Here is a 26313-nt window from a genome sequence, read left to right as displayed (position 1 = left end):
AGGAACCAGAGATCAAATTGCCAACATCTGCTGGATCATCGAAAAAGCAAGAGAGTTCCAGAAAAACATCTATTTCTGCTTTACTGACTATGCCAAAGCCTTTGACTATGTGGATCACAATAAACTGTGGAAAATTCTGAAAGAGATAGGAATAACAGACCACCTGACCTGCGTCTTGAGAAATTTGTATGCAGGTCAGGAAGCAACAGGTAGAACTGGACATGGAACAACAGACTGGTTCCAAATAGGAAAAGGAGTACGTCAAGGCTGTATATTGTCACCCTGTTTATTTAACTTATATGCAGAGTACATCATGAGAAACGCTGGACTGGAAGAAACACAAGCTGGAATCAAGATTGCCGGGAGAAATATCAATAACCTCAGATATGCAGATGACACCACCCTTATGGCAGAAAGTGAAGAGAAACTAAAAAGCCTCTTGATGAAAGTGAAAGCGGAGAGTGAAAAAGTTGGCTTAAAGCTCAACATTCAGAAAACGAAGATCATGGCATCCGGTCCCATCACTTCATGGCAAATAGAGGTGGAAACAGTGGAAACAGTCAGACTTTATTTTTTAGGGCTCCAAGATCACTGCAGATGGTGACTGCAGCCATGAAATTAAAAGATGCTTGCTCTTTGGAAGGAAAGTTATGACCAACCTAGATAGCATATTGAAAAGCAGAGACATTACTTTGCCAACAAAGGTTCGTCTAGTCAAGGCTATGGTTTTTCCTGTGGTCATGTATGGATGCGAGAGTTGAACTGTGAAGAAGGCTGAGCGCCGAAGAATTGATGCTTTTGAACTGTGGTGTTGGAGAAGACTCTTGAGAGTCCCTTGGACTGCAAGGAGATCCAACCAGTCCATTCTGAAGGAGATCGGCCCTGGGATTTCTTTGGAAGGAATGATGCTAAAGCTGAAATTCCAGTACTTTGGCCACCTCATGCGAAGAGTTGACTCATTGGAAAAGACTCTGATGCTGGGAGGGAGTGGGGGCAGGAGGAGAAGGGCATAACAGAGGATGAGATGGCTGGATGGCATCACTGACTCGATGGACGTGAGTCTGGGTGAAATCCAGGAGTTGGTGATGGACAGGGAGGCCTGGCGTGCTGCGATTCATGGGGTCTGGAAGAGTCGGACACAACTGAGCGACTGAACTGAACTGAACTGAACTGAACATTGTATGGTGACAGTTGGTTACTAGCTTTATGGTGATCAATTCATAATGCATATAAATGCCAAATCACTACATTGTACACCTGAAATTAATATAATATTGTCACCTATACTTCAATTAAGAAAAAGGAAAGAAAAGTCACTGTTATACCCAACAATTAGAGAATGCACATTCTTTTCAACTACACATGGAACATTTATGAAAATTATATAATGCTCTAGTTTATAAAGCAACTTTAATTCCAAAGAATCAGTATCTGCAAATGAAGTTATAAATCAATAACAAATGGATACCTAGCAAAACTCTGAAATTTATAAATTGAAATGCACACACATCTATTAAATGACTCATGGAAAAGGAAATAATTAAATTTTAAAATGCTTAAATATAAATTATAACAAACATACTGCTTATCAAAATTTATGTCATGTGATTAAAGTAGTAATGCTAAAATTCTAATGCTCAGTTTTGAACAGACGAAAATAAAAGTATGAGCCAAGCCATCAGCTAATAAGCTAAATAATAATACAATGAATTCAAAGCAATAAGAAGAATAAAAAATAAGGGCAGGGTATACTCAATATTTTGTAATAACCTATGAGGGAAAATAATCTTTAAAAATTATATATATATATATATAAAACTGAATCACTTTGTTGTACACCCAAAACAACCTAACACAACCTTTAAATCAACTCTACCTCAATAAAAAAATAATAAGGCATTAATGAGTTAGAGAATAAGACATAATAGAGAGAATCAACAAGATTGTTAAAAAAGACTAACAAAATTGACAAATACCTGGCAAGCCTAAGGAGACAATTTTAGGAATAAAAACAGATAAAATAATAATAGATGCTGCAAATATTAATAAGAAAATTATCAATTTTAATCCAACAAATATGAAAATTGAGGTAAACCTGACAAATTACTGAAAAATGTAAAATTACTTAAACTGACTCAGAGAGAAATAAAACTTTTGAATAATCAATTCAACTCTGAATCTCAATTTGAATTTTAATTACATCCAAATTTATCTGTGGGCTCAATGTAATTCCAAGAATATATCAAAGAATTTTCAGAGAAATTGAAAAGCTAATTATAAAATTTACATGGAAGAGCAAAGAATAATTAGGTGATGTTCAAAGTTTGAGCTATTAAGACATAGTAGATTAACTCAAAGCCACAGGGAATGGAATAGAAAAACACTCGGAACCACATCCATGCATGTATAGAAACTGGACACATGATTAGGATGGTGTTGCATATCAGATAATGAAGAATGAATTAGTCAAAATAACATCCTAGGATTTTTTTTTACATGTGAAATAAAAAGAAAAAAAGGAAAGAATCCCACTTTATACACACAGTAAATTCTAGTTAAAGACCTAAATGTGAAATGTAAACTTTAAAATTTTAGAGGAAAATGTAACATGTATTTTTTATTACTGTGTGATTTCTTTAAAAAGACTAAAAAAAACCATTAAAGAAAATTTTGATAAATTATATTAAAATGTATATATTAAAATACAGCATGAGGAAACAGAACAAAATGACATATTCTCTAGGGATACAAACTTATGCAGCAAAATAAGCCAAGCACAGGGAAAATTAAAGTTTGAGACAGCAGGGTCTTCTGATAAGTAGGGATGAGTGATTAGGAAAGGAATATAAGGGACTTAAAAAAATTTTGAAATGTACTACTTTTTAACATATATGATGAACATATGACATTAAAATTTTTTTGTTTAAATGCTACATATTTATGACATATCTTTTTTTATGTGCCTGACTGCTACATTTCATAGTCAGATTTTTTTTTTAATTCAATATAGGAGTACCACTAGAATAAAGTGTATAATTGGACCATTTAGCTTTGGTTATTACTGGATTACTTCAACTTTCCTTATGATTCAAAAGAAAACACAATATTACTTTGCTTTTATAGTTCCCTGTCTGCATATATTCCTAATTCCTTGAAAAAAGGTAATTTCCATCGATCACCAAGTAGTCTTATGATGGTGAACTCCAATGTGGATTAAATTTGTAGCAGTGAACCTAAAAGTATGACTATATGGTAACCTAATGTTTCATTTTCCCCAGGAGAGTTCTAGTTTATGTCTAATTGGTATGATTATTGATAACACCCCATTTCACTCTCAAAAGTGTCCCAGTTAGAATACAAATTATATAATCTTTCCTCCTAAAGTTATCTATTTATGAAACTATTATAATTTAACATGAATTAGATTTTATTTTTCCACAGACTAGGGAGAAAACTATGATCCCATGGGAATCTTATATTCATGGAATTGTTACTAAAGCAAATTGACATTATTGTGTGTTATTCATGCTAGTAAATTAACCAGTAGATGAGACATCACTATGTCTGTACATGCTATGTATTTGTCTGGATAAAAAATGAAAGATGATTTCACCTGAAATATATAGAAAACAGACAAAAACGCCTTTTGTTCAAACTACATAATTTTTCTATTTTTTGTACTTGTAGATTATATCAACCTAAAGATGAAATATATCCTTTCTAAATCATGTCTTTTAAAAAATGTCTTAGAGTTGCATTTATTAAATTTATACTGGAGAGAAACAGTGTGAGGAGGAGCTGTGCTGAAACAAAAACTGAACCAATTATCCCTTCATAGTCATAGTAATAATGACAAGAGGATTGTTTAAAACAAAAACCTTCAGATGGGCAAGACTTTGAACACTGACATTTCTAGCATTTCTTTCATTTAATAATGCATTTTAATTCTGAAGAAAATTGTAAATTATAAAAAAAATCACATTGAAATTCTATGATGCAGGTAAAGAGACAATGACAATTTTCTGAAATAAAAGCTACATCATAAGGTAAACATTGCATTTAAGTTGTAGTTAAAAAATGAATGCAACATCCAACAAAAGCAAACAACGAAAAGGAGATGGGAGAGTGCTGGACTGTAAAATGATGATGAACTGAATATATTCATTTTCCCTTCCTCTCCCAAATCATATAGGATGAAATGGTAGAATCTATACCTATATCTGTATCTATCTATCTACTTATCTCTACCTATCTGTATGTACATATGCATCTGCATATATATCTGACATCTGTATCTATCATCAATCTATCCATCTATGTCATTTATATCTATATCCCAGTTCAGTTCAGTTCAGTCGCTCAGCCATGTCCAACTCTTTGAGAACCCATGGACTGTAGCACGTCAGGCTTGCCTGTCCATCACCAACTCCTGGAGTTTACTCAAACTCATATCCATTTGAGTCAGTGATACCATCCAACCATCTTATCCTCTGTTGCCCCCTTCTCCTCCCACCTTCAATCTTTCCCAGCATCAGGGTCTTTTCAAATGAGTCAGTTTTTCACATCAGGTGGCCAAAGTATTGGAGTTTCAGCTTCAGCATCACTCCTTTCAGTGAATATTCAGGACTGATTTCCTTTAAGATGGACTGGTTGGATCCCCTTGCAGTCCAAGGGAGTCTCAAGAGTCTTCTCCAACACCACAGTTCAAAAGCATCAAGTCTTTGGTGCTCAGCTTTCTTTATAGTCCAACTGTCACATCCATACATGAGCACTGGAAAAACCATAGCTTTGACTAGACAGATATCTACATCTACATATTTCTATATCTATATATTCATACACTAAAACCACAAATGCATTGGAAAACATGTAAAACATATTTAAAAGTGAAGCATTTCTGAAAGTCGGGAAGCAGATGAAGTCAGGTATTAAGTGAAAGCAAACACAGAGGATACAAAATGTAATAACACATCTAATAAAAGACATTTGTGAACATTAATCTCAAGGGGCTCTTAACCCCAGATCAACAGGTATGAACAACTGCCACTGCCGCACTTGCATAAATGATGGTAAAAAGAGAATGCCACTTGCTTCAAACATATTGGACATGCAGCCACACTTTCCTTCCTCTCAGTCCTCTTGCCAGCATTCACCAGTGATTTTTGTTCCTTCACTTTTCTGTATCTGAGAAATTGAAGTTAAGGGTGCCCTCATTTGGAGACCATTTCCTGGCTTAATCCTTTCCTCTTATATCAACAAATAAAATAATGAATATGAAGGTGCTTTATAAACTGTGATAAATAATGAAAATGTTACTTTCTACCCTCATCTCTGCCACCACTACCACTACCACCATGACTACTATCATCATGACCATCATGATGACTACCATCATCGCCACCACCACCACAATGGCTACCATCACCACCACCATCACCTAGCCCCTCTTTTTACCATCACCACCATCATCACCTGTCCCCTCTTTTTACCATCATCACCATCATTATCTATCTCATCTGTTGTTTTTTTTTTTTTTTCAACCAACCAGGTCTGCCTGTAATTTCTCTGTTTCCTTTTAATCTTGACTGATACTGACCTCTGGATACTCCTTGACCTTGACCTAGAATCAAAGACTCTCAGATAATAAAGAAACTCACACTAACCACCTACTTCTTAAGTCCCCCTGTAAACCTCCCCCATTGAGTCCAGTGTAATGAAAAAGAGCTCATTACTTCTCAATGTATCTACTTCATCACTGGATATCTATAATGATCAAAAAATGCTTCTTTACTTTGAAGCTTGAAGATATTGCTTATAAATATCAAATCTCCTTTATTTCTTACCATGAGATTAATAAGATTGAGAAGATCAAGCAGACCAGAATTGGTCCAACAGGAAAGGAAGAAAGGAGAATCTAGTGATTTGGTAACTAACTGGCCACAATCTTATTTGGAAGATGTAAAATAATTTTAAAAGTTCTATGGAATTCTGCCACTAATTAAATATCCTTGGAAACTCCAAGCATTATAGCAGTTAGAGATTATATAGGTATGGAAACATCTGATGAGAAGGAATAAAATTCCAGCATCAAAACAAAGTATTGATGACTATCAAAGTATTCATCAATATTCTTATTAACATAATCTCCATTCAGAAGCCAGTGCTAATTTGCTTGACTGGGGTTATTTATTAAATCTTCAAGTATATCAATCTGTTTGTGTCAAGCCTCCTGTTTTTTCCATGCCCACATATCTTATAACTCTTAAAAGCCTTCTATGTAGGAAGTATTTATTCCTTCTGTTTTATACCATCAGTAAATGCTAATAAAATTTGATGGTTCCTTTGTCTAAAAATTTTCCAAAGTATCTGTGACTTCAGAATTGAGACAAAGATGGACACAATAGTACATTTGGAATTCTACAGCACAGATTACCCACAAAGTTCTAATGCAACATTGCTATTGTGTATTTAATAAATTGTTCCAATAGCTTCTGTCATCATCAGTTTCTAAAACCACATTTAAACTATCAGGTTTAAAATATAGAATTTCTTATTTTTCATATTTTAAAGTTCCTGTAGTGATCTCACATAATTTTTTAATGAGAGAGTCAGCATGGTGTTGTATAAAATAGAGGGTCTGCTCTAATCCAGCTCTATCATTTGTTGACTTTGAGCCCTTGGCCAGTTGGTCTTTCTGAGCTTCATTTTTTTTTTTTTTGGAAATACAGTAGGCACACAGTAAGTGTTAACCATTAGTCTGTCAACCTAAGAATGCTGTACACTTTAAGTCTAGAAGAGAGATCACCATACAAATATTATCTTCATAAGGAAAGTTGCAAAACAGGTAATGCTTTCCAGTTGAGTTCTGTTGTGTTATCCTTTACTGCACTATGCCTGGCACATAGGAAACCTTCAAGAGATATTGGCTGAGTTAATTAATCAATTATTATATGATGAGTATCTTATAAGCCACACTGAATTCCAGGCTTTCAAATTTCACCATACTTTCCGTTTGATATTTGATATATCAAATATATGTTTCTCTTCCTCTATGACTAGATCCAGTCGAAAATTACTAACAACTCAGGAGAGGCTGAGAACTCTGCTCACCCTTACTGCATTCTCACTGTCACCCTGTTATTCCAATACTCTCTTCTGTTCCCTAATCAAATCCTGCTGCTTCCACTGCTACCAACACCATGATATTTTATACTCTGTTAGCACTTTCTAATCATCACAAATCTGACAGTTATAATACAGGAATTTATGGATATTTTAATGAGTATTTCTGAAGTGCAAATAAAATGTGGCACACTTTACTGGCTTTAGTATTTTTTGTGAAGTAACCATGTACTTACTTATTTTCTAAATTGTCCTTTCTTTATCAATTTGTTACATTAATTTATTTTAATGTGCTCCTTTCAGAATAGATCAAGATGTAATTAAGAAGAACCATGCATGACGCAAAAGAGTGACAGGCTAGTTACCACTCTTCCACTTAGATAACAAGAAACTGGCTCTCTGCCTTGTTAGCTCTCTTGCTTTAGACAGGCATCTCATTCTTTGATTGCCACCTGCCTCAGCTCTCCTAGAGACCTGTGACTCTCTACATTTTACAGTCACCATAGCATATATCAATACACATTAACTACTTTGGAATTAAGAAAAATATTTGCAAAGGCCAATATCCAAAAGTGAGAAACTGACTGAAAAATTTTATATAAATAACCTTTGGGTGATTACAGTGGTATTTGCATTTCAGGCTTACGTGAAGCTACATACCTTGCCGGTCACTAAATATCATGACAGTAAAAACTATTAATGTCACAGAAAAATGTCATGAATTATAAGCTTTAGATGATTTTCCAAGGCAAAAATATGAGTGGCCAGCATTTATATGATCATGAGTTATAAAATGGGCTAAAGGGTTTCTGTTGTAAAAATGTCTACTTTAATTCTTTTTGAAATGTTAATGTAAAAGACTTTCATTTCTTGATATTTACTTGGTATTTTGTACCCAGTATTTATGCAGCATATGAAGAATTTATTAAACCAGAAGGTAAATAAAGGAAATTGAGAGACAGTTCTAAACTCATGTCTGGGCTTCGTTTACCTGGCAAAAATACTTTATAAACAAGATCCACATTATACTCTTAAATCTCTTACATGTGAATAATGCCACACAATGTTCAAGGTGCTTCTGTACTATTAATTTCAATTGATCCTTGCTTCATATTCTCCCTCAACGAACAGGTAATTAAACCAAGACAGAGTTTAAAGGACAAATATATGACAGACATGACTAATAACAATTAACAATAATAATGGCCTACTTTATTGAGAACTTGCCATATTTCAAGCATTGCGCTGAAGACTTTATACCCAGTATCTCATTTAATCCTCACACTAGCCCTAGGAGGTAGACATAATATTATTATTACTCTTATTACATTTAATCTCATTTTACAGTGTTTGGCTAACAGATGTCAGGGAGATTTTAAGCCAGGAAGTCTCATACTGTTCTGGAATGTAACTCATACACTTTTAATCATGATGCTATACAGAATATATTTTATATATTTTAATATATGTATTATATTTAAAAGATTCATAAACTTTAAATTATGATGCTATATAGAATTTATTTACTAAGAATTTTCCTCATTTCTTTTCTTCTTTTACCTCACCACCTTTTCCCTCCTTTTCCCACTAACGCTGAGGGGAAAAAATAAGGCCAAAACATAAATCCATAGTTAAGGTTAGGATTAGGGATTCATGCTTTCCTCCATTAGCAGAATTAACTGGAACGGAGTACAGGGTGAGAAAATTCTTGCAACAACTTACAAGATCCAAGGCAGCTGCCAAGATCGATGCATCAGGAATTGTCCCTGGCTCACAGCAGTTTAACAGAAACTGAAAGCGCTTCATGCCTTGTCGGATTGCTCCAAGATTCACCACGTTTTTGCTTTTTCCGCCATCTTGGTTGGAAGGCAGATGGTCATCGAAACTGTGGCAACCTGTGGGGGTTTTCCCATGTTGGAAGAAAGAAGGAGAGAGAGTGTAATGATTGTAAATTTTAAAAGAGCTTTCAAGTTTCAACAACCTATTTTCTGTAGTGTTGTCCTGAGAACATTTTCTTGAACTACACCTCCCTCCTCTCTATCTAATGCTTGATTTGGACATGCCTTGACTTTTAAGACTCTGGTGACACACTGCGTATGTAAATACGGGGTGTTACACAACTATTTAAATATAGGGTCCAATCCATAGAGAACAGAGTCATGGTTGCCAAGGGGGAAGAGCGTGAGGGAGGGGTGGACTGGGAGTTTGGGATTATCACATGTAAACTATTATATACAGAATGGATAAACACCAAGGTCTTACTGTATAGCACAGAGAACTATATTCAATATCCTGTGATAAACCATAATGAAAAAGAATGTGAAATATAATGTATAAATATATGTATAACTGAATCACTTTGCTATACAGTAGAAATTAACACAACATTTTAAATCAACTATGTGTCAATAAAATAAATCTTAAAGATTAAAAATTAAAAAGATAAATATAAAATTCAGAGTTAGTCGCTCAGCCATGTCCGACTCTTTAAGTGACCCCATGGACTGTAGGCCCTCCAGGCTCCTAAGTTCATGCAATTCTCCAGGCAAGAATACTGTAGTGGGTAGTCGTTCCCTTCTCCAGGGGATCTTTCCAACCCAGTTGAACCCAGCTCTCTGGCACTGCAGGCAGATTCTTCACCATCTGTACCACCAGGGAATATAGGGTCCAATCATTTTGATACCAGGTCTCTTCCCTAACGCTGCTAAGGGGATTATTTTAAAAAATTCTTCCTGTAATCAACAGCTAAATTCTGTTTTTATGGAAGATGTAAAATCACTATGCAATTTCAGATCTGTTACAAGAAACTTATATCAAAGACAATATCCTGGTATCTTGGTGCCAATGCAAATAATCATTGACAATGAGAGTTGTAAAGGACTTGGGAAGTGCTCATTTAATTCTAAGATTTCCAAACCTGGCTGTGCATCAGAATTATCTGGGAAGTTTTGAATCTTATTCAGAACTTCAGAACCAGTGTCTCTGGAAGGAGCATGAGAATGTGGGTTTTGTAAAGCCTCACAGATGATAAGGATGCTGCCAGCTTGATACCACACAGTAATCAGAGGCTTGGGAACCACTTATTTTTCTTCACTTATTTTTCCAGTTAAGCTGCATAAGAATGAGAATCTGTCTGGAGTTCCTTAAAATGCATAATATCAGGTTCTATTGCTAGAGGTTTTGATTCCATAGGTCTGGGGGCTATGAATATTAACAAACATGTGACATGATTTTAATACAGGAAGTCTAAGGATCGCACATTAAGGAAGGAAAACACAAAGCACTGTTTTTCATCTGTTTTTTAACCCCAGGTACTTTTCCCTAGAGTAAACCAATCATGAATATTCATTGGAAGGACTGATGTTGAGGCTCCAATACTTTGGCCACCTGATGCAAAGAACCAACTCACTGGAAAGGACTCTAAAGCTGGCAAAGATTGAAGGAAGGAGGAGAAGTGGGTAACAGAGGATGAGATGGTTGGATGGCATCACTAACTCAATGGATATGAGTTTGAGCAAACTGTGGGAGATGGCAAAGGACAGGAAAGCCTGGCCTGCTGCAGTCCACAGGGTCACAAAGAGTAGGACACAACTGAGCAACTGAACAATTCTTTTTTAAAACAACCTAAATATCTCATAGCTTTTTGATAATTTCTAGTATATGTGTGTGTGTTTGTGTATACACATGTATATATATAATATTTAGTTTCTCTTATATAATATATATTATATTATATGTAATATATATAATCTCATATAATATTGAGTATACTTTTAAAAACCAAGCCCAGATTGCCTCCCATGGTTTTGAAAAGGACTCTTCACACTTCAGAATATACCCCCAGGAGGCTGATCTCGTGCATGGCTTAATGTATACTGACACCATTCATTTGCAGTGTTGCCAACCCCAGGTCCTCACTAAGTCACAGATGCCATTATAGGAAATGGCTTTCTCACCTCTTCTATAAAAAGTACCTTAATCCCGCCCAAGCACTGCCCCACTTTCCCACTTGCTGCCTCAGCTTTAAAAAAGTGGCTCTTATAGCTGTTGCTCTCCACTAAAGTGCCCTACATGCAAACGTGTCGTAACTGGTAGTTGCAGAATATATGGTGAATAATTTGTTCCTGTTAATAAACACTAATGTTCACAAATTTGCACTTAAAAATCAAATCCAGAGTTAGACTTATCCTTTTAATTACTTGCATTCTTCATAAATAAGAGGGTGGTATTTATAGTTGTGAGCTTGGATTACCATGATAGTGTGCCGCATATAGGGATGTCAGCCATCACGTGTACTAGTGGAAACGGTGAGCACCTGTGTTTCATTCTTTGAAAGCAGTTCAAGCTTGGGGAACAGATTCCCTTGGATTTATTACCACAAGCTAAAAAATTATGGCATTATCTAAAAATAATTACCAATTCCTGGTCAACAGCTTTCAAAATATCTCAGTATCATGCTGAATTATATAGGTGTGAAATTATATGATGTGTGGAATTTGTTCTAAAACATTAAAAAATAAGATGAAGCAAATTGCAAAAAAATTTTTTCATTATTACAAGTGGGTGATAGATATTTGGAATCCATTGGACCACTCTTTTTACTCTTTGTCTATGTTTGAACATTTTCATTAAGTACAAAAATGGCTCAGAATATAATGAAAATATCATTATCAACATTTCCTATATTTCATTCCTTATGGGTGTGTTTCAAGTATAAATATTCTAGAATAAAAATTCCATATTCAGCATCTTCAGTATTTTTTTCTAGTTAGTGTAAGTATATTTTGTATCAAATGCAAAAGGAAGTAGCACAAAAAGAATCTGAAGGTGGAAAAAATTTCAGAAGACAGAATTTCAAATGGTCCTAAAAAGGCATAGCTAGAAGCTACAAATAATGAACAAACATTTCCTGGACAACATCGTCTTCAGACAGCTGTCTTTCAAAATACTATTCTATTTACTCATTGAACATAAGCAAAACCATTAGAACAGGTAACTTCTGTTATTTTTCCTATCTATATATAACTTTATTAATCGTTTTTATACAGTCCTTTAATAGATACACATGCCACAGGATATCTCATTCATTAAATATTTATAACTTTTAATTGTACCTAAATTTAAACTTTGAATTTAAGATAGATTCCCAAATAATAAGATTTTTCTTTTCAGTGAATCAAATTGTTCCATTATTTCTTACCATAATTAAGATTTAAGATACATTAAGTGATAACTCTCAAATTTGTAATAGAACTAATGTATAAGATAGACTGGATGGTCAAAAAATTTATTCTTATTTAACCAATTTAAAGTTTTCATCATTTTATTAAAGGAAGCATTAAGAATAAATATACCACCATTTTTTCAATATTTTTTGACAAGATAATTACTTCTAAAAATATATATTCAATATTACTAAAGAAAGTCTCCCTTTCCTTTTTTTTTTTTTTTGGCCACGCCAGGTGGCATACAGGATCTTCATTTCCCAACCAGGGATCGAATCTCTGCCCCCTGCAGAGTCCTAACCACTGAACCTTCAGGGAATTCCCAAGAAAGTATCATTTTGATAGAAAGAACTTCAGAAACAACACAATTAAGAAGTATAAATAAAATAATGAAAACAGAAGTGATCAAAACAATCATTGTTGGTAAGAATCTATTCTGTGAAGAATCATTCACAGACAATGCACATTTGGTAAAAACCCCACAAGTCCAGGATGTAAGGATCATGCTGTGAGTAAAAGCTATTTACAACAGAAAATTTCCATTGTATCTATATAGCATTAATGTGCTTGTGAGCCAAGTTGCTTCAGTCATGTCTGGTTTTTGTGATCATGTGGACTGTAGCCCACAAGGCTCCTCTGTCCATGGGATTCTCCAGGCAAGAATACTTGAGTGGGTTGTCATGCCCTCCTCCAGGGAATCTTCCTGACCCAGGGATCAAACCTGTATCTCTTATGTCTCTTGCACTGGCAAGTAGGTTCTTTACCACTAGTGCCAGCTGGGAAGCCCATATAGTGTTAATAGATAACAATATATTTACTAACTCTTTGAGCACTTAGTATGTGTCAAGTACTGTATGAGAGATTTTATAATTTATTTTATTTTTTTGTAACAGCTATATAAGATAGATCTTTAAAATGATTTTTAAAAGAGAGAATGAGAAGGAATAGAAACAGAGAGATAAAGAGGAAAGGACAGGAGAATTAGCTCTGTTTAAGTTCATGCAACAGAAAGTGATAAGGTCAGAATTCAAATCCAAACTGGTAACAAACAGCCTGTTCTCTTCCCACCAGGCCACACTATGTTTTAGAATACCCAAATGTTTATGTTGAAGACTTTTACATCCTGCTGAAGGTTGTGATTTTTTCAGTAAAATTTACTGTAAGAAATTAATCAACACTGTACATGATACAGACTGTCCAGTTGCACCCTGTTGACCTTTCATATTGTGATACTGAAAGAAACATTAAAAGTAATTTGCTTATAAAATGTACCTCTTCCTTATTAATCTTTTATATACATTTACTAGAATGTAAGGATGCCTCTTGGCTTGCTCCATCATGAGTAATATTTTAGTCTCAATACATTCTAGTTACACTTATTGACTATTTTTTTACATTAAATTTACTGATGTATAATTTACATAGGATATATTTCCAAAAAGTTGCTAGATCTCAAGGACATTTTAAAATCTAGTATTTCTTTAAGAAGCATTTTCCATACAATTCATGACAGAGCTGAGCACAAAGAAGTCATCAATTTTCCTGGTCAGTTGGGGGGAAAAAACATTGTTTTAGTTAATGAAATATCTTCCTTCAAATAGAGACAATATGATTTCTAAAATGAAATATTCTTAGCAAATAGGAAAATACAGAAGAAAAAGATGGCTGGTCTCTGAATGTAATTTCAGTTCTGTAAATGTTCAGTAAATGTAGTTTTCATTTGTTGAATAAAATCTTAGATTAAAAAATTCAACCACATATTCATTTTATCTTAACCCAGTGAAGTTAGGGTACTGCATTGAAACCGAGAGTTAGAATGTTTGGTATTTGCTTTCTTCAACAACTTTAAAGAAACAGAGAAAATAGGTAATTAAAGTAATTTAAATGAGAAAGAAATGGACAATGCATCTATAATGGATGTGCAGTGATCATCTATTCACAGATTGCAAAGTATTAGAAAAAGGAAAAGAAAGAAATAAAAAGCAAAAACAGGTTCAAAGTTAAGATGTTTACAAGGTCAAGGATGGCAGTTGTTGCAAAATACAATGTACTCAGATGAGCAGATAATGTTGTTTTGATTTTTTAGAATAGCTGGGGATATCTGTCTCTTGCAAAACATTCCAAAAGAATTATCTCATAGAATACTTTAAAAATTTTTAACAAGCCAGAGATTATGGACAAAGAATGATGATGTACAAACCACATTCTTTTCTCAGTCAAAAACACATTAAATATCCCAGAATCAGTTCCAGATTTTTATCATTTTGTCTTCTAGACACACAGATAGACTGTATTGTGGGTACTGTTGACACAAACTCACCCTAGACTCAGGATGTGTGACTATTTTGTATCAGGTCTTTTCTATTTGTGAATGAAATATAAAGAGTACATGAAACAATGGCTGAAGTCTGTAAGAACAGTGGTGAGAAAAACACAAAATCCAGAAGAAACTAAGGTGCATGAGCAAGACTAATGATAACATGTTTGGAATAAGAGTAAGAATAAAAATATTGACCTATTACTTGAAGAAGGAAAGGGAGATAAACAACTCAATCATGCTTTCTTCTTTTCTACTAAAGAGAAAAATTCACAAATGGGAAAGTACAGAAAAGCTTCATTAAGAAGGCAACCAATGTGAGAGACCCGACTCTCTGAGGTTATGTCTCAGTTCCATCAAATTACACTCCAGTGCACAGAAAGGACCTGAAGATGCAATCACAGTACTAGTCAAATGACATCCAGCTAACACAGCACACATTTAGAGAATGTAGTTTAGTTCCACACTTCCTTCTCAAACAACCACCACAAAAATCTGTTTATAATACTAGCAACTTTGAACATTAGCTGCATCTTCTCTGAAATATGAGTGGAAAGAGTGCAAGAGGACTGAAAATGACAAAGTTCCCAATTAATAGGAAGATTCTTGAAACCACAGACCTGACCTTTCATGACCCTGTGGACTGTAGCCTGCCCAGCTCCTCTGTCCATGGGATTTTCCAAGCAAGAATACTGGAATGAGTTGCCATTTCCTCCTCCAGGGAATTTCCCAACCCAAGGATTAAACCCACATCTCTTACATCTCCTTCATTGGCAGGCAGGTTCTTTACCACTAGCAACACCTGGGAAGCCCCTTGATTTATGTATGCCTAGCCAAATTCTGTAACAGAGAATTAGATAGAAAGGATCACTAAAAAGACAAAACACAACAAAACAAAACCACATAGGAACCACTTGGTTTCGTGAAGAAAATATCATGTTAAACTAAATTACTTTCCTCCTTTTGACAGAGTTATAAAGGTATCAGTGAGATAATTTTTTGGTAAAGTCTGGTGATGTTTTTGCAATAATGTGGGAAAGTTCTTGCTGATCATTAGTATATTAAATGTATCATTGGCTGAAAACTGTAGCCACAAGTTGTCAATCAATAAGTCAACTATATGTATTCTAGGAGCTGTCCAGGGAAGTCCCTGCTGATGGATTTTTATAGCACAATTGTATAGAAGATTCAGAATTTAACTTGTTTTGGGTCCTATTTCTTAATTTCCTTCCTGGGTAAGTGACCTAACTACCCTTCATGTTAATGAAACAATACATATTATTTATTCTGAGATGAAGAATTAATAATAGCTACATCGAAATAATACATGATATTCATTCATGTAAAGGACAACTGGCAAAGGCTAATCCCAAATTCAACACAAACCAACTCTGTGATGTGAAAACAGACAATGCACTCTTCAATTGTATTCATCTACTGGTTATACCCCTGGAGCTTAACAGTTACACTATCTATTACAGTGACTAAAGTCAAATATAGTGTATTGCATTCCATCTGAAGCACCCCATTTTGAAATCATATCATCTAATTCTGATTCACAGTAAAATAGAATCGGGATGGTGATAGATCTAGAGACACTTCTATGTAAGTAAAACAAAAGGAATCAACAATATTTAACCAGCAGAAGTGAGATCAAAAGAGAGAACATGAAATAGATAATAGGTGAAACTAGCAATGTGTGTATGAATGAGTGTATGAGTGTGTGTGTGTGTGTGGGCGGGGGGGTGGGGGCAGCTAGAGATACCAAAACTAGACCAGTGAGTCAAATTTATGGATAAGTATATTTTCAGAATATAAGGAAAGTCTTTCTAACAATGAAAACTGTCTAGTTCTGGAACAGATTGCTTTGTACAGTCATAAGCTCCCCCTCGGTGGAAGTGCTCAGAGGGTGGCTGGCCACCTGTCAGGGATTTACTGTGCAGAATTCCTAAGTAGATAGGTGGGTGGATAAAAGGATATCTGAAGGTTCTTTAAAGCTCTCGGATTTTTAATAAAGGACAGAACAGCAGAAGAAAAGCCTGTGCCTTATTCTTTGTAAATCCAGGGCCCACTAGGGAATGAGGAACACAGTAGAACATCCACTAATATGTGTTAAACCAAATGGTTAACAGAGATGTATATACAAGCCTCTAAAGGGTACGGCTTGCCACGTGGCACAGTGGTAAAGAATCCTCCTGTCAATGCAGGAGACCCAGGAGATGCAGGTTCGATCCCTGGATTGGGAAGCTCCCCTGGAATAGGACATAGCAACCCACTCTAGTATTCTACCTGGAAAATCCTATGGACAGAGAAGCCTGGCAGGCTGCAATCCATGGGGTCACAAAGAGTCAGGCATGACTTAGTGAAGAGTAATGCAAGCAACATATATATGAGGAAAAAATTATTAAGAAATCAAGGAAAATATAAAGTAGATCATTTAATTTAATCAAATATTTGTTACATGTAATGAAAGTTGCATGCAATTCTTAGGCCAAGTGACATTTACCAAGACGTTTGAAGAAATTTTCCTCTTCGTCTCTTCCATTTTCTATTCCACTCCCTGGCCCACCTTCAGAAAGCTTCACGGCACTGGTGAATTTGACCTAAGAAAAAAAAAATAAGAAGTCAGATAACTTAACTCAAAAGAAATTTTTTGTGTTTATACTAACCTTTACCTTAGAAGAAATGAAGTAGTCATCATAGTCAACAAAAGAGCCTGAAATGCAGTACTTGGATGCTATCTCAAAAAATACAGAATGATCTCTGTTCGTTTCCAAGGAAAACTATTCAATATCACAGTAATCCAAGTCTATGCCCCAACTAGTAATGCTTAAGAAGTTGAAGTTGAATGGTTCTATGAAGATCTACAAGACCTTCTAGAACTAACACCCCAAAAGGTGTTTTCATTACAGGGGACTGGAATGCAAAAGTAGGAAGTCAAGAAACACCTGGAATAACAGGCAAATTTGCCTTGGAGTACAGAATGAAGCAGGGCAAAGGCTAATAGAGTTCTGCCAAGAGAACGCACTGGTCATAGCAAACACCCTCTTCCAACACAAGAGAAGACTATACACATGGACATCACCCGATGGTCAACACAGAAATCAGACTGATTATATTCTTTGCAGCCAAAGATGGAGAAGCTCTATACAGTCAGCAAAAACAAGACAGGGAGTTGACTGTGGCTCAGATCATGAACTCCTTATTGCCAAATTCAGACTTAAATTGAAGAAAATGAGGAAAACCACTAGACCATTCAGGTATGACCTAGATCAAACACCTTATGACTCTACAGTGGAAGTGAGAAATAGATTTAAGGGACTATATCTGATAGACAGAGTGCCTGATGAACTATGGACAGAGGTTCATGACATTGTACAGGAGACAGGGATCAAGACGATCCCCAAGAGAAAGAAATGCAAAAAAAGCAAAATGGCTGTCTAAGGAGGACTTATAAACAGCTGTGAAAAGAAGAGAAGCCAAAATCAAAGAAGAAAAGGAAAGTTATACCCATTTGAATGCAGAGTTCCAAAGAATAGCAAGGAGAGATAAGAAAGCCTTCCTCAGTGATCAATGCAAAGAAATAGAGGAAGACAATAGAATGGGAAAAACTAGAGATGTCTTTAAGAAAATTAGAGATACCAAGGGAACATTTCATGCAAAGATGGGCTCGATAAAGGACAGAAATGGTATGGACCTAACAGAAGCAGAAGATCTTAAGAAGAGGTGGCAACAATGCAAGGAAGAACTGTACAAAAAAGAATTTCACGACCCAGATAATCACAATGATGTGATCACTCACACTCACCTAAAGCCAGACATCCTGGAATGTGAAGTCAAGTGGGCCTTAGGAAGCATCACTTTGAACAAAGCTAGTGGAGGTGATAGAATTCCAGTTGAGCTATTTCAAATCCTAAAAGATGATGCTGTGAAAATGCTGCACTCAATTTGTCAGCAAATTTGGAAAACTCAGCAGTGGTCACAGGACTGGAAAAGGTCAGTTTTCATTTCAATCCCAAAGAAAGGCAATGCCAAAGAATGCTCAAACTACCACACAATTGCACTCATCTCACATGCTACTAAAATAATGCTCAAAATTCTCCAAGCCAGGCTTCAACAATATGTAAACTGTGAACTTACAGATGTTCAAGCTGGTTTTAGAAAAGGCAGAGGAACCAGAGATCAAATTGCCAACATCTGCTGGACCATGGAAAAGGCAAGAGAGTTCCAGAAAAACATCTATTTCTGCTTTATTGACTATGCCAAAGCCTTTGACTGTGTGGATCACAATAAACTGTGGAAAATTCTGAAGGAGATGGGACTACCAGACCACCTGACTTGCCTCTTGAGAAACCTATATGCAGGTCAGGAAGCAACAGGTAGAACTGGACATGGAACAACAGACTGGTTCCAAATAGGAAAAGGAGTATGTCAAGGCTGTATACTGTCACCCTGCTTATTTAACTTATATGCAGAGTACATCGTGAGAAACGCTGGGCTGGAGGAAGCACAAGCTGGAATCAAGATTGCTGGGAGAAATATCAATAACCTCAGATATGCAGATGACACCACCCCTATGGCTTAAAGTGAAGAAACACTAAAGAGCCTTTTGATGAAGGTGAAAGTGGAGAGTGAAAAAGTTGGCTTAAAGCTTAACATTCAGAAAACTAAGATTATGTCATCCAGTCCCATCACTTCATGGTAAATAGATGGGGATTCAGTGGAAACAGTGGCTGACTTTAGTTTTCTGGGCTCCAAAATCACTGCAGATGGTGATTGCAGCCATGAAATTAAAAGACACTTGCTCCTTGGAAGGAAAGTTATGACCAATCTAGACAGCATATTAAAAAGCAGAGACATTACTTTTTCAACAAAGTTCCGTCTAGTCAAGGCTATGGTTTTTCCAGTGGTCATGTATGGATGTGAGAGTTGGACTATAAAGGAAGCTGACGCTGAAGAATTGATGCTTTTGAACTGTGGTATTGGAGGAGACTCTTGAGAGTCCCTTGGAGATCCCACCAGTTCATCCTAAGGAGATCAGTCCTGGGTGTTCATGGGAAGGACAGATGTTGAAGCTGAGACTTCAATACTTTGGCCACCTGATGCGAAGAGCTGACTCATTTGAAAAGACCCTGATTCTGGGAAAGATTGAGGGCAGGAGGAGAAAGGGACGACAGAGGATGAGATGGTTGGATGGCATCACCGACCCAATGGATATGGTTTTGGGTAGACTCCAGCAGTTGGTGATAGACAGGGAGGCCTGGCGTGCTGGGGTTTATGACGTCACAGAGTCAAACACGACGAGCGACTGAACTGAACTTAACCTTTACCTTGAAAAATAATTTGTTTATTATATAAAAGTCACTTCATTTTTTCCAATTTCCATATCTGGTTAGCTAGTTTGTAGAGTTTATTTCCACGTACCAAAAAGACATCACTTACAACTATACTTTGAAGGAGAGTCTTGATCATAGATTGAAAGTAAAATAATTGGGCACTGTGAAAATAGTTTAGCAAATAATTGAGATAGTCTTAGAGTTTAATTCTGCTAAAGTCCAAACTCAAATTTATGAACAAGTCATATTCATCCTTTATAAAAAACACCACAGCTGAGAATCAGATGAAAGTAAAAGACAGCCAAATAGAAGATTTCAAATCTCTATGCAAGAATCAGTAAAAATGAATTCACAAGGTGTCCTATAATTAAAGTGCAATAACATGCTTTCTCCCCTAATGCTTAAAATGTGTTTACAGCAAAGCAAAGAAGCTATATACTTCACAGACTCTCAAATACTTGGCCAAATTTTAATAAAAAGAATATGAAGGAGGAATTACAAATATATCTTCTAAATGTCTCATAATATTGCTATATTCTTTTTATAATTTAAAAACATTATTTTTGAAACAGAAGAAAATTGGTTTTAGTGAGATCTAAGAAGAAAAAGTTTAGGCAAATTGTATATAAAGGAATGTAACTTCTATCACACACCAACAATTACTGTGAGCAGACCACAAACCAGTCACAAGAAAGATTCTCATCAGAAATGCTTTCAGTAAGAATTATGACCTTTTCCAAACTGCAGGCTACTAAGATGCTTAACAGATGAAGGCCATAAGTGGGAAAAATCACCCTGAGCTTCTTTGTTCTTGTCAATGGGGAGAATGGTTCAGATGGTAGGAAAAGGAGGGAACAAAGATAAACTCTGTGTGTGTATAAAAGAAATCTGTGCACATTGTACAGTTATGTGTCCTTCGACAGGATCTCAAAATGTGAGGATTTCAAGTGTGTTAAAAGTAGCTGGGAATTAATATCTATATGGGCTTCCCAGGTGACTCAGTGGTAAAGAATCTGCCTGCCAATGTAGGAGACGCAAGTTCGAACCCTGGGCCCAGAAATCCCCTGGAAGAGGAAACAGCGACCCACTCCAGTATACTTGCCTGGAAAATTTCATGGGGGGAAGAGTTTGGTGGACTATAGTCCACCGGGTCACAAAGAGTCAGACACAACTGAGCACAAGCGCAAATAGCTATATACCTCTTTATAGCTGCGTTACAATTTTATTTAAAGTTTTTGTCACTGTTTTCCTTTCTGTGATTGGACCTAACAGAAGCAGAAGATATTAAGAAGAGATGGCAAGAATACACAGAAGAACTGTACAAAAAAGATCTTCACGACCCAGATAATCACAATGGTGTGATCACTGACCTAAAGCCAGACATCCTGGAATGTGAAGTCAAGTGGGCTTTAGGAAGCATCACTACGAACAAAGCTAGTGAGGTGATAGAATTCCAGTTGAGCTATTCCAAATCCTGAAAGATGATGCTGTAAAAGTGCTGCACTCAATATGCCAGCACATTTGGAAAACTCAGCAGTGGCCACAGGACTGGAAAAGGTCAGTTTTCATTCCAATCCCAAAGAAAGGCAATGCCAAAGAATGCTCAAACTACCACACAATTGCACTCATCTCACATGCTACTAAAGTAATGCTCAAAATTCTCCAAGCCAGGCTTCAACAATATGTGAACCGTGAACTTCCTGATGTTCAAGCTGGTTTTAGAAAAGGCAGAGGAACCAGAGATCAAATTGCCAACATCTGCTGGATCATAGAAAAAGCAAGAGAGTTCCAGAAAAACATCTATTTCTGCTTTATTGACTATGCCAAAGCCTTTGACTGTGTGGATCACAATAAACAGTGGAAAATTCTGAACGAGATGGGAATACCAGACCACCTGATCTGCCTCTTGAGAAATTTGTATGCAGGTCAGGAAGCAACAGTTAGAACTGGACATGGAACAACAGACTGGTTCCAAATAGGAAAAGGAGTACGTCAAGGCTGTATATTGTCACCCTGTTTATTTAACTTATATGCAGAGTACATCATGAGAAACGCTGGACTGGAAGAAACACAAGCTGCAATCAAGATTGCCGGGAGAAATATCAATAACCTCAGATATGCAGATGACACCACCCTTATGGCAGAAAGTGAAGAGGAACTAAAAAGCCTCCTGATGAAAGTGAAAGTGCAGAGTGAAAAAGTTGGCTTAAAGCTCAACATTCAGAAAACGAAAATCATGGCATCTGGTCCCATCACTTCATGGGAAATAGATGGGGCAACAGTGGAAACAGTGTCAGACTTTATTTTTCTGGGCTCCAAAATCACTGCAGATGGTGACTGCAGCCATGAAATTAAAAGACGCTTACTTCTTGGAAGGAAGGTTATGACCAACCTAGATAGCATATTGAAAAGCAGAGACATTACTTTGCCAACAAAGGTTCGTCTAGTCAAGGCTATGGTTTTTCCTGTGGTCATGTGTGGATGTGAGAGTTGGACTGTGAAGAAGGCTGAGCTCCAAAGAATTGACGCTTTTGAACTGTGGTGTTGGAGAAGTTCTTGAGAGTCCCTTGGACTGCAAGGAGATCCAACCAGTCCATTCTTAAGGAGATCGGCCCTGGGATTTCTTTGGAAGGAATGATGCTAAAGCTGAAACTCCAGTACTTTGGCCATCTCATGCAAAGAGTTGACTTATTGGAAAAGACTGTGATGCTGGGAGGGATTGGGGGCAGGAGGAGAAGGGGACGACAGAGGATGAGATGGCTGGATGGCATAACTGTCTCGATGGACGTGAGTCTGAGTGAACTCCGGGAGTTGATGGACAGGGAGGCCTGGCACGCTGCGATTCATGGGGTAGCAAAGAGTTGGACACAACTGAGCGACTGATCTGATCTGAATACGAAGGCATCTTAGTTTCCATAGTTCATTTAAGTTCCCCAAACTTACTAAACGTGAAGAGAATTTCTTCAGCCCCTCCAGGTGTTTTGCACTTCTCAGCCCTGACATTTTTCTATTAGTGACTACAACATTCCCTTACGTAAGTAACGTCCTGTTTACCTTGGAGCTTTGCCTGATGAAAGACAGGCGGTCCACAGAACTGATGTCCAGGAGGTCTTCCACGCCGTCTGCCAGGCCCGAGAGAGACGAGCGTTTCAGCCAGTTTCCTAGTTAATAATTTTTTAAAAAATTAGACCATTATAGCATTTTCTCCCAAATGGATTAGACAAAAATGTTGGCATGGGCCCAAAAAGCAATGAAAATTACAGGACCCAATGTAAACAAAAGTGAACAAAAATTGTTTTCAAAATGTACATGCTTTGAACCAAAACATTCACTGTTGGACTATAAGATCACATGACTAAGATCAGGACAAAAAGAACCTGGGCCTCTTGGGTGATTAAAAGTGTAATCCATGTAGTCCTTGTCAAATTTCACATCTTCCATTAAGTCCTGTCGATTTTACCTCCTAAGTATCTTTCAAATATGTCCATTTCTTTCCGTCTACATGGTCACCACCCAGTCTAAGCTACTGTTACTTATACCTGGACCATAATGCAGCTTTCTATCTGATCTCCCTTATCCACTCATGCTGCCTCCAGTATGTTTTCCATGCAGTGATCTTCTAGAAAAAAAATCTACTTGCTTATGGCTTATGTTACCCCCCTGTTCAACATCCCATCTGGCCCCTGTAGGGCTAAAAGATGAAGAGCCAGGTGACCTGCAAGGCCCACAATACTCTGGTCTCTATGGCTCCACCATTGTCATAGAGATGCTCTTGTCTCAGTTCTTCCATGTCCCTCCCTCCTAATACCTTTGCATATTGCATTGCTACCACTTGGAGTGCTCTCCTTCCTCCTTCTCCCAAGTACTCTGCAGATATTAATGTCACTTGCTTCAGGATGCCTTCCCTGATTTCTGTCTCCTCTTCCTATTTAGATTGGGTCTTGCTATTGCATGCTTTCACAGCACCATGTAGATTTCCTTCATAAAATTCATAGCTTGCAACTATACTTTGTTGTATAATGATCTGCTTTAGTGGTTGCCACCCCTCATAGATTCTAAGTTCAGCAGAGTCAGACACTGTGAAATGCTGCTCATCATTTAATCACTGAAGTTTAGCACAGTGTTTGCACACCCTAGAAGCTCACAGTAAAAGGTTTGAGAAATACCTGCTGAAAGAAATGAATGAATGAATGAATCACCCTAGGGTTTGTGACTTGAAAGCTTTCCCTTTCTCTACTTTCCCATGAATTGCTCTGTTCTGATTATGAGCTGATCTGAGGACATGGCAGGGAATAAGAGAATCCATAAAATAAAAAAGACATACTTTTACCTATGGGAAGTTTAAGCTTCTTCCGGAGTGAAATCCTGCGGGACCGGGAGCGGGCACGCCTGTCAGAGGTGGTCCCTGAATGGGCGGTGGTACATTCTGAAGTGTCTTGCTCAGACTGGCTGCTGGTGTCGCTCGCCGCACTCTGGGATTTGAACATCTTGCGCCAGAAATCTTTTCGCCCCAGGTTTCCCCCTTGCATTTGTTCATCGCTGAAAGCAGGCAAGGGGATGATTAAATGTCTGACAACACATGTGAAAGTCTTTTAACTCTCTTTCAACCTCCTGTCAGTGACATGGAGGCAAATCATGCAGGATGACCTATGATGGGCTGGGATTAGCAAGGGGCAGAGTGGGAATGGAAGGCGGAAGACCCAGCTTGACTCCCTGAGCTCTTCCTGAGAATAGTTACAGCTCAGCTGTCAAGTTAAGGTCATCATTTTGTTTCAACCATAATGTAAGACTAAATATTATTGCAGGTAATCGTCTGTGAGTGTGGGTCATAAAAAAACGCTTACAGTGTCAGTAAATATTTAACTTTTTCTTTGAAGTTCCCTGAGCAGTGTGTCGTACCATATTCCACCCTCATCTCCACCTCAGAACTGTTCAAATATTTGAATGCATGAATAAATAAAATATAATCACCACACCCAGGGAATGCATCATACCATAATTTTTCACTGTTATTTTTATGATGCCTGATTATTTACCGTTCTTATGTCAAAGAATCTTAAGGCTTAAAAGTAAAAAAAAAAAAGTTTAGTCTGACTTAATAAGACAAATGGGAACACTGCCAAAGGGATTTTTGACTAGGGCATTTCACAAGAGGAGAAAGACAAGTGGCCAATGGTAATACAGAGTTTAATTTCATTAGGTATTAACAAAAAAAGGGCCAGTTGAAATCAGATCCCTATTTTCACTCATTAAAAAGACAAAGATTAAGAAGGGGTAGGGAGATGGAGAGAAAGCAAGGGTACTATGATACAGTCATGGTGAGGTAGAATGATTTTACCTTTCTGGAAGGTAATTTGGTAATACGTGATGTAAAGCCTATGTCTACAACAAGGACACAGAAATTCAACTTCCAGGAAGTTATTCCCAGGAAATGATGGAACAACATACTAAGATGTTAGATGCTCACTGAGATTTTGGGCCAATGTTAAAACACTGGAAACAATTTCAATATTCAATTCTAGGCAAAGAGTCGAAGAAATTCTGGGACTTCCGTAAGATGGCACCCTCCATAGTCATTAAAATGCTATTTTCATAAGACTAATGAAAAGGGGTACATTCACGATATATTGTAAAGTTAAAAGGCAGTGGTCAAATAAATGGATTAAGCAGGTTATCATCAGGTTAATTTTTTTAAAGAAGCACATATGTGATTATGTGTGTGTATGTAAACTTGTGTGTACACATGCTCAAATGTGTATCCAACATAATATACCAAATGTTGACAGTGGTTGAAGGTATTTTGATTTTAAAATTATTTTTCTCTATGTTTTTGTGTGTGTGTTTTCCACATTTGGCAACTTGATCAACATATATTACTTTAGTCATTTGGAAAGAAAAGGTTAGAGAAAAGAGTAACATATGATGAAATTTGTTTTGGGGGTTTTAGGTAATGATTTATTTATAAGCATTGGGGTTATACCTGGGATCTACCTAAAATTTGATAGTACTGTATAAAAGCAATCATTTTCTGGGGATATTTATAGAGGGATGTAGATTTTCTCTCTCAAAATGTCATGAGAGTAATAAAAACCTTTAGCTATCATTTTAAAAATAATTGTATGTATTCATTTCTGGCTGTGCTCGGTCTCTGTTGCTGTGAGGGCTACTCTCTGGCTGCAGTGGGAGGGTTTCTCGTCGTGGGGTCTACCCTCATTGTGGAGCACAGGCTCTCGGCACACAGGCTTCAGTAGTTGCGGTGCATGGGCTCAGCAGTTGTAGCTTCTGGGTTCCAGAGCACGGGGCTCAGTAGTTG

At 36.8% G+C, this 26313-nt stretch overlaps 1 protein-coding gene across 15 annotated transcripts in view; it reads right to left on the bottom strand.

The window, feature by feature from the left end:
- The window catches only part of UNC80 (unc-80 homolog, NALCN channel complex subunit), a 231215-nt gene that overhangs the window by 135206 nt on the left and 69696 nt on the right, over nucleotides 1–26313 (bottom strand). For 12 of the 15 annotated variants that reach the window (XM_061383689.1, XM_061383579.1, XM_061383649.1 and 9 more), the window contains exons 19-22: nucleotides 24325–24539; nucleotides 23055–23161; nucleotides 17171–17267; nucleotides 8845–9017 (exon numbers count right to left, since the gene is read on the bottom strand). In XM_061383689.1, coding sequence (XP_061239673.1) covers nucleotides 8845–9017; nucleotides 17171–17267; nucleotides 23055–23161; nucleotides 24325–24539 — 592 coding nt within the window. The remainder of the gene's footprint in view (nucleotides 1–8844; nucleotides 9018–17170; nucleotides 17268–23054; nucleotides 23162–24324; nucleotides 24540–26313) is intronic. The other 3 variants (XM_061383596.1, XM_061383622.1, XM_061383632.1) reach the window with 1 other exon arrangement.

This window comes from Bos javanicus, chromosome 2, assembly GCF_032452875.1.
Source record: "Bos javanicus breed banteng chromosome 2, ARS-OSU_banteng_1.0, whole genome shotgun sequence".
NCBI classification, from domain to species: Eukaryota; Metazoa; Chordata; class Mammalia; order Artiodactyla; family Bovidae; genus Bos; species Bos javanicus.
Note: the sequence above shows the minus strand (reverse complement) of the source record. Positions and strands in the feature narration are given on the sequence as shown.